General features: G+C 44.8%; 2 protein-coding genes across 5 annotated transcripts in view; both read right to left on the reverse strand.

Annotated features, from left to right (window-relative positions):
* The window catches only part of zgc:92140 (uncharacterized protein LOC447854 homolog), a 60,567-nt gene extending 56,012 nt beyond the window's left edge, over window positions 1-4,555 (reverse strand). The window contains exon 1 of one of the 2 annotated variants that reach the window (XM_017717781.2): window positions 4,421-4,555. The gene's annotated coding sequence lies outside the window, so the exon portion shown is untranslated. Of the gene's footprint in view, window positions 1-4,362 lie in introns of both variants that reach the window. The other variant, XM_017717780.2, reaches the window with a different exon arrangement.
* A 2,144-nt stretch (window positions 4,556-6,699) lies between these two features.
* The window catches only part of edem3 (ER degradation enhancer, mannosidase alpha-like 3), a 38,108-nt gene continuing 34,807 nt past the window's right edge, over window positions 6,700-10,000 (reverse strand). For all 3 annotated transcript variants that reach the window (XM_017717774.2, XM_017717777.2, XM_037535674.1), the window contains one exon: window positions 6,700-8,157. In XM_017717774.2, coding sequence (XP_017573263.1) covers window positions 7,877-8,157 — 281 coding nt within the window. In that variant the 3' untranslated portion in view covers window positions 6,700-7,876. The remainder of the gene's footprint in view (window positions 8,158-10,000) is intronic.

Consider the following 10,000-nt stretch of genomic DNA (forward strand, 5'->3'; position numbering starts at 1 on the left):
TCTCGCTCTCTCTCCCCACCCCTCTCTCTCCCTTTAAACACAGACAAACTGTGTAATGGGGATCACAGTCTTTCCATCACAAACACACACACACACACACACACACACACAACACAACAATAACAGTCATGGGAACATCCCACTTAAAGGCCCTAGTAACTATGGAAACCTCCTTTCCTCATGACGTCACTGTGACATTGCATCATAACCTGACATACCAAATTGGGTCGGCTCCTCCTAAAACACAAACACACACACACACACACACACACACACACACACACAGAGTGGAAAATGAAAGATAGTAGACAAACTGGAAAGGGAGGCAGGAGAGGCGGAGAAGAAGAGGAGAGGGAGGAGAAAAGAAGACAGGACAGGAGAGGGGAGAGGAGAGGAGAAGAGGAGAGCTATATTAAAGAGCTGGAAATGGAGGAGAGGAGAGGAGAGGAGAAAGATGAAGAGGAGGCTCATAAGGCTATTAATAGTCATCAGCGCTGTGTATGCGTGTGTTTCCTCTTTACGTAAGAGTGAATCGTGCTCTAGTACCCTACTACTACACATCCACCAGAGACAGACGGAGGCGGCTTGATCGAGACAGTCCAGTACATACAACATCCACAGGATAAAAGCTGAATCATCTGAGCTGTCTGTCTGTCTGTCTGTCTGTCTGTACATCTGTATATAAAGACAGACATATATTTTCTAATGAAAACACATCCTCTACCAGGAACATACTGAGATACGGCATTTTTCTTCACGCACACACACACACACATACATATACACTCACAGGACACTTTATTAGGTATAGTTCCAGTTGCTTGTTAACACAAATAGCTGATCAGCCAATCACACGGCTGCAACTCTTTATGCATGCCTTTATGCATGTAGATGTGGTTAAGACAGCTTGCTGAAGTGCAGACCGAGCATCAGAACGGGGAAGAAAGGGGATTTAAGGGTCTTTGAACGTGGCGTGGTTGTTGGTGCCAGACGGGCTGGTCTGAGTATTTCAGAAACTGCTGATCTGCTGGGATTTTCACACACAACCATCTCCAGGGTTTACAGAGAACGGTCCGAAAAAGAGGAAATATCCAGTGAGTGGTCAGTTGTGTGGACGAAAATGCCTTGTTGATGTGAGAGGTCAGAGGAGAACGGGCAGACTGGTTCCAGATGATAGAAAGACAACAGTAACTCAAATAACCAACCAAAATCTCTGAGGAATGTTTCCAACACCTTGTTGAAAGTCTGACAAGAAGAATTAAGACAATTCAGCTCAACTTAAAATTATAGCTGATTACATTACTTTTCTTGAGTCGACTCAACTTGAGGACACTGGAGTTCACCAACTCAAACTTCTTAGTCAAAAATTTTCCCAGCTGCTGTTTCTAGGTTTTCATCTCCTTTAGATAAACAAAACTGAATGTGTTTTTTTACTCAGTTTCTCCACTAGTTGGCGCTCCTTCTATCACACAGTCCCATCTGGCATATTTTCCATTTGGGTTTCTGGATATGAACAGCTGTGGAGTGGCTGGGATTCAAACTCACAACCTTGTGATGTTGAGATGGATTATTAGACAGTCACACCACATGAGATGATGCCTTGCTTTAAACGATAAAACAACAAACAGTGTCTCCAGTGTGTTAAACATCTATAAACACAAACTCTGAGTTGCTTCATATGTTTCTGAGTGGTGCAGTGGACTAAGCCGTCGCCCCAACAGGAGGTTCTGAGTTTGAGACCCAGCGATGCCACAGCCATCCGTAAGCATGTATCCAAGAGGAAAAATGTCCTGGCTAGTGGTGGAGCTGAGCATAAAAACAAATAAATTTTATTTACTTCACTGACATGCGGAAATAATAAATTAAGAGAATTTTTGACTATGAAGTTTGAACTAGGTGTCCTCAAGTTGAGTCAACTAAAGAAAAGCCATTCAATCAGTTACTATATCTTTGAGTTTAGGTGACCTCTCATTCCCACCGTGTATGCACGTTTTGGAGATTTGTGGTAAGCTGATGGAAAAGTAATCACAACCAGCGAGCGGAAAAACATTTTGTGACATGGGATGTGCTTCGGACCACTTCCCCGAGCAGATGAGTCAGCTGATCGCGAGCGTGCTGACAGAGAATGCTGAGGATATGAGTGAATTAACTACTGTTGCATCAGATCTACAGTGTAATGCTGATTTTCTCTGAGGACTAAACACCGAGCTGGACCTTCTTTTGAGCCTGTGTGCGTGTGTGACGTTAATATGTAAAGACATATGATGTGGTGTGAAAAACAGCAGCAAAATCTGACCCGGCACCTTGGACTTGCATATGATTATTTGCATATTTTAGTCTTTTTGTATCCTGAGTGTACTGTGCTTACATGCCTTCACACACAGTGGTGCACAGGGCTCGTAACAATGCACACACACTGTATTGCCAAAAGTCTTCGCTCGTCTGGCCTCATACGCATATGAACTTGAGTGACATCACAGTCTTAATCCATAGGGTTTAATATGATGTCGGTTCACCCTTTGCAGCTATAACAGCTTCAACTCTTCTGGGAATGCTTTCCACAAGGGTTAGGAGTGTGTTTATGGGAATTTCTGACCGTTCTTCCAGAAGCGCATTTGTGAGGTCAGACACTGATGTTGGACGAGAAGGCCTGGCTCACAGTCTCCGCTCTAATTCATCCCAAAGGTGTTCTGTCGGGTTGAGGTCAGGACTCTGTGCAGGCCAGTCAAGTTCTTCTACACCAAACTCCCTCATCCATGTCTTTATGGACCTGCTTTGTGCACTGGTGGTCAGTCATGTTGGAACAGGAAGGGGCCGTCCCCAAACCGTTCCCACAAAGTTGGGAGCATGAAATTGTCCAAAATCTCTTGGTGCTGAAGCTTTAAGAGTTCCTTTCACTGGAACTAAGGGGCCGAGCCCAACTCCTGAAAAACAACCCCACACCATGATTCCCCCTCCACCAAACTTTACACTCGGCACAATGCAGTCAGACAAGTACCGTCTCCTGGCAACCGCCAAACCCAGACTCGTCGGATTGCCAGATGGAGAAGCGTGATTGGTCACTCCAGAGAACACGTCTCCACTGCTCTAGAGTCCAGTGGTGGCGCATTACACCACTGCATTCCACGCTTTGCACTGCGCTTCGTGATGTAAGGCTTGGATGCAGCTGCTCGGCCATGGAAACCCATTCCATGAAGCTCTCTACGCTGTTCTTGAGCTGATCTGAAGGCCACATGAAGTTTGGAGGTCTGTAGTGATGGACTCTGCAGAAAGTCGGTGACCTCTGCGCTCTATGCCCCTCAGCATCCGCTGACCGCTCTGTCATTTTACATGGCCGACCACTTCGTGGCTGAGTTGCTGTCGTTCCCAATCACTTCCACTTTGTTATAATCCCACTGACAGTTGACTGTGGAATATTTAGTAGTGAGGAAATTTCACGACTGGACTTGCTGCACAGGTGGCGTCCGATCACGGTACCACGCTGGAATTCACTGAGCTCCTGAGAGCGACCCATTCTTTCACTAATGTCTGTAGAAGCAGTCTGCAGGCCTAGGAGCTCGGCTTTATACACCTGTGGCCATGGAAGTGACTGGAACACCTGAATTCAGTGATTTGGACGGGTGAGTGAATAGCTTTAGAAATATAGTGTATATATATATATATATATATATATGTATGTGTGTGTGTGTGTGTGTGTGTGTTTTGACCGAGTGGTCCCTGTCTGTCTGTCTGGCTGCTGCTTACCGCTGCAAAACAGAATTGCACAAACTTGCCAACGTGAATGCAGCCAGCAGAGAATCCACATCAGCACGCAAACGCAAAAAACCCCACCTCCAACCATTTTCATGGTTTGCTAATTAACACGGCATTTTTGACTGTGGTAAATAAGGATCCTGAGATGTTGCTGCGCTGCAGGAGCGCTCGAGTGGAGTCAGGCTGCTTACAGGACACGTTTAAAGCCCGATTACACACGTTCACACCTCCGCTCTGTAGACAGGCGCTGAGAGAACCGAGCCCTGGGACAAGCCGCTGCAGCGGGCGGGCTACAGCGCAGCGGTGTCCAGCTGCGGGGACAGACAGTGGGAGCATTGTGTGCGTGCGGGGACACACGCACACACACACACGCACACACAGACACACACACAGACACACGCACGGCTTGCGTGCATGCCAACCCCGGTGTCCTGTGTTTCCACTGCTCTCCACTCCGGCTACGCGAGGCCTAGTGATGAAGCTGCGGCTACAGATGATTAATTATAGCAGCAAACGGGGAGAAACGCAGCCGCGGAAAACGGCAACCAGCAACAAGCAAACAACACCAGAAGGACATTGGCTACCAGAGGTTCTGAGGATGTGACCCACCGATTTCACCGCGCAGAGAAGGTCTTATATTATCCGTATGAGAGCAGGGGGGACTCACTGGGCTCCTCCGGTTCCTCCGGCTGCTCTCCGGGGCTGTACGCGCCGCTGTAGCCGGGCTGGAGCTCCACAGGCTCGGCGAGCTGCTCCTCCTCACCGCCGCTACTGCTGCTTCTGCTGCTGGACTCCGGATTCGCCCGAAAACCGAAGCCATCTTACAGCAGCAAGAGCGGGGAGCCAATCACAGTGGCGGGCGTAAGAGGGGGGCGTGGTGTAGAACTAGGGAACGCCCCCCTTGCTATTATATTAATTGATGCGCCCACTTTATTAGGTACACCTCTCTTGTATCTGCACTTCGCGGGCCGTTTTATCAGGCCTGCTAATAAAAGTAAAGTAAAATGTAATCAATGACAAAGCTTGATTGTTGAGTCTCCCATAAAGTTGATGCTTTCAAGGCGCACTAGATCTTTGTGGAGCCCAGTGAAGATTTCAGAGGGACCGGTCACTGCAGGACCCTCTGTGCCATTGGTCCCAGCTGTGGTCTACCATAGATGCCAAGTCTGTTTCTCAGCACAACTTGTTAACCACCATGCGTCCTGTACATCAGGACCCCCATAGGACCACGGCTGAGCAGGAATTATGTGGGTGGTGGATCAGTTTAGTGTCTGGACTGAGAATAGTCCAACAATCAAAAATACCCAGCTAACAGCATCCTGTGACCACTGATGAAGGACTAGAGGACGACCAACACAAACTGTGCAGCAGTTGACTTGACATCTACAAGGTGGACTGACAAGGTAGGAGTGTCTAATAGAGTGGACAGTGAGCGGACACAGTGGATAATAACTCTAGCAGCAAAGCTGTGTCTGATCCACTCGCACCAGCACAACACACACTAACACGCGACCACCACATCAGTGTTACTGCAGTTCTAAGAATGATCTGCCACCCAAAAGATTGCTGCCGTGGTCCTTTCCTGACTGTTGATGATCAAGGTGAAGTATGAAGTTAAACAGATGTACTACCATGTGTGGAATCAGACCTATATGGTAAGTGGACCTGATAAAATGGACATTATGCGTGGGCAGAAAACTGGGCCAAATCCATAATATAATGCTTTATTCTGATGGTTTTGACCTGTTTAGAGTCCAGATTTAAACCCTACATTCTCAGAAATAAAGATGCTAAACTATCACTGGGGTGGGACCCTCAAGGGTCCATCACAGTGCCTTTAGTCAGGGATCATAACTGAACCCTAATCCACTGAAATGATGTGTTCTAAGCTGCAATGACTCCACTCCACCCGCCTCGCCTCCAGGACTTTATTCTACTGTTCTGTTTTAAAACATTTGGTTATGAAAAGGTACAAATACCAACTTTTCACCTGGAAAAACTGATTTAAGGAGCTCAATTGGACCTTAAACCACTGCTGTAGCTTTGAGGGAACATTTACACTGTTTGTACCTTGATGAACGAAAAATGGACCTGAACAGAACCTTCATTTCTAACAGTGCAGGGTAAATATTGGGTCTTACATTAAACACTGAGACTGCCTCAGCATTGTTTGAAGCCATCAATGCTTGGTCTATTTTGTAGTGACTTGTTGTTGGGACCATTGATACCTAATGTTTTGGCATTTTGGACATACATATGATATACACACACACACACACACACACACACACACACACACACACACACACACACACACAATTTGTACAATATATACCTACTTTTGTATGTATATATATTGTATATTGCTGCTGTTGGAACAAAACCCAATCTCCCAAATGACAACTTAATAGGAGAGGGAAAAAAAAAAAAAGTCCTCTACTTTTAATGTAAGTCAATGGAACCAGCCCCCACCCCCAGCCCCCCACCATTCATCATGTGATTTACACACAATGTGAAGGGTAACGGGCATTTTCAAGTTATGTCAAAAACTGACATACGAGGTTGACTCGACAACAGCGATATATCACGGTGTCAACTTACATTCTCATTTACCTCCAGTTCTGCTAAAATTGTGGGAAACATGGAATACACAATACATGATGGATTATTCTGATGAAACTGACATTATCACTTCTCAGAAACATTCCAGTTCAACGTGGATCATTTATGGTCAGATGTCTGACCAGAGGGAACTAGAATGTGGTACTGTCCAAAAAAGTCAATAGCCAGGGCAATATAACTGCCAGGCTGTAAAAGAAGGCACACACGTCCTGCTCTGTGTGATGAGTTCCTGTAACCCACTTTCCAATAAGCAGAGATGGTTATCTGCCAGTTGTTTAGACAGAGAGGAACTGAATATAACCAAATGAAAGATCAGAAAACATCTGTGTGTTTACCATTTATTGGCCACAACCTGCTGATTTCACTCTTTTCATCTCTTCATACAGTCCCATTCAAATGTAAAGACCTTAACAGCCTAATTAACAAATGCATTGAATGCCTTCAACAAGTTTATTTTCCAGTTTATGATGTTATTTTCTTCTTGCCTTGTTGTCAAGTCCAGTCAGTCAGTCCTGTGTGCAGACGTGAAGCGACAGCACCCTCTGGTTGACAGTATTGATTTCACACCTCTTTTGGACCCTCGAATGAGTAACCGTAGTCAAGACTATTTGGACTCAGAGGCCCACATTTAGCAAAGCTGATGTCCTAACCTCATTTTCTGCCTTTTACATTTTAATGCACAGTTATGGACAGTTGGCTACCTGTTCAGCACTTATGCATGATAAATAACTGACCTTTGAGACTTGTGCTCAAAAGCGTCCTTACAAATTCAAAGCTGAATAGAGCCACTGCTCGTTTTTCTCACATGGCTCCAAAGACATTTTGCTTCCTTGGTCAGGAAGTGTGTGGAGTGTTAAGGGTGAGTACGAGAAGCAGAAATCAACGGATATTGAGGCACACGATTAAAGAGTTTGACTCTCAGACTATTCCAGAAATGAAAGCCATTCAACCATTCATACACACACACATACATACAAGCAACCATACGTACATACATATATACAGTTATCAGATTCCGCAAAGTTTCTATGGCCTGCTCTCCCCTGTGAATCATTCTCACTTCTCAACAATGACCCTGTAAACTCTGAGAAATTAAAATAGAAGGCCTATAAATCCTATTGCGTAAGAATGATTCGTCACAGTTCCAGCAAGCTCTTAAAATCACTTAAACTGATGTTCAGAACTTAAACCCATGTTTCAACAAGCACAGATTTGGAAGAAGGAAGACAACAGCAAAGACGAGCTAGTTTGGACCCCGTTTTGGGTTTGTTGGGAGAAGGGGGCTGGGCGCAATAGGTCCATGTGAGTTTGAGCTTGCACAGGTGAGTGTTATGCTCAGTAAGAAGCACCTGAGATTGACACACAGGTGACTGAACTCTGCTCAACCAGAGCTCATCATCAGGTGTGTCTGAAAGTGTCCACAATTGTCTGAGCTGACGCTTCAGTCAGTCTCTTTTTCGTTATGGCTGTTACGAGACCTACCCACGGTCAACCGAGGACATCAAAGTTCATCCTTCTCCATCTGCTTGAAGGCCTCCAAGTCCTCCTGCCAGTCAGCCATTAAAGAGTCTACTGATTGGCTGTTGGCATCGTCGTCCTCTACAGGCTCCTCCACTGCAGACGCTGGCGTTTCCTCGCCAAGCCCTGCCTCTGGCTGTTCTGACTCCTCCTCCTCTATATTTGGTTCCTGAGTGGTGAACTGGGATTGGTCAGAGTCTGCTGAGGGGGCGGGGGAGCTGTGGTCCTCTGTGCAGCAGTCCTCTTCTTCGGTTTCGTCCCCACCTAGAAGAGTGATTGACTCAGTTAGCTCACCATAAACATATATAATTTTCAGGAGTAACTTATATTATCATGATTATTTATTTATCTATCTTTCAGGCACAATGCACATTTAAAGCACATTCTCAAAAAAAAAAAATGCACATTAGCAAAAAGTTAACATGCTTGTCTTGGCAAACTGGCTAATTTTCAACAAGGCCAGATGTACATAAACCGAAATAAGGTGGAAAAGACTGCCATTCAACCTAAGCCAAAAAGGCCTGACAAAATGCCAGATATTGAGCCAACGTCAGACCAATTTCGGGCCAACCTCGGGCCAGATTTGGGCTGATATTATTCTGTACATCAGACTTAGGTCAGACTCAGGTATTAAGTAGAGTCTTAATGTTTGTTAAATGAAAGTCCTCAGTAAAGCCGAGCTCAGCTTTTGTGGTTGCAGTACACTGTAATCATAATTTGGCCCAAAAACAGTAATTAATAGTAAGAAAGAACAAATTTGCGAATGTTACGCACACTTTCCGGATACAATATGGATACAGATATGCCATCTCTACTAGGCAAGTGTCTTGCTAACTGTTTGCTATGGAGAAAATACAAGGAAAGCTCGCTAAAGGGGAATATTCCAAATTTCAAATAAGTCAGGGACGCCTTCACAGTGGAAATATTTTGACCTGGTCAAATAAACAAATGATAAAGCGCACTGGTCACAAACAGCGTAGAGCTTGCAACAGCACTTTGAAAGCTATGAAAGCAGGAGGACTGGGACGCCGTCTTCTCAGCATCATGTTTAAACCAGAGTAAGTGGATTTGGGTTTGAATCGAGCAGTATCAGGCCTGGTCTGCATCTCAACGTTGCAGGTTTGGGCTTCAATTTCCTGCCTGTGCAGATTTCTAATGCAGATTATGTTATGTTACGTTCACATTACAGCACAAAATCTGATTTGTTTGCCTAAATGTGACCCAGATGTGATTTCTTTCCAGATCAGAATACCGGTTAGTCCACTGCATACTGTAGTAATCATCTAGGGGGGCAGTGGGTCAGCAGCAGCTTTAACTTGGTGATCAAATGTAGGCATGCGGATTCTAACAATGTTCACTGACCGACATGGGTCAGTCCAAAAGGATGCGAACAGTCGTAGCAGAAAGATGGAGCAATAAGGTTTATATGTGAACGTAACATTCACACAGAGCATATCTGAACACAGGAACGCAGAGGGTGATTAAAGTAATATACAAGAAGAACCAATTGATGGAAAATGATTTGAAGACCAGTGAATCTCTACAGTAATATTCAGCCAACAAAACCCAGAGCATCATTTTATAGATTGGACAAAGCTGTCTATGATTTCACATCTGCTTAACCAAAAAATCTTAAATGTTCTTGTAGATTTAAATACTAAAAGTGGCCATGCTGATATGGCACAATCTTTAATTAGACACATACTTAAGCATACAAGTATATATATATATCTGTCGAACAAACATGCATTTTGGCATGCATGTGATGCACAAGCCTTTATAATGTGGATCAGAGGTGATGCAGCATGCAGACTGCCTTAAACTGAAACAATCCTACATGGTACAATTCCAGCCCTTTTCTGCCACAGCTGATCCGACTCAATGACTTCAAACTTTAGGTGGCTTAGGATATTCAGATTGATGGTTTGGCCAAAAATCAGATGCACACCTCCTCTTTTCCCACTGTAGTCAACCAGCCAAGACATGTTTGGTGTCTGAAGTTTGCTTCTTTAGTTTTGTACTGGAGCTACAAGTCTAATGGAGCCAACAACCACTGAAAACATGCACACCAATTAACAATGAGCATGTTTATATGCACTCAGTAATC

This window comes from Pygocentrus nattereri, chromosome 28 (assembly GCF_015220715.1).
Source record: "Pygocentrus nattereri isolate fPygNat1 chromosome 28, fPygNat1.pri, whole genome shotgun sequence".
NCBI classification, from domain to species: Eukaryota; Metazoa; Chordata; class Actinopteri; order Characiformes; family Serrasalmidae; genus Pygocentrus; species Pygocentrus nattereri.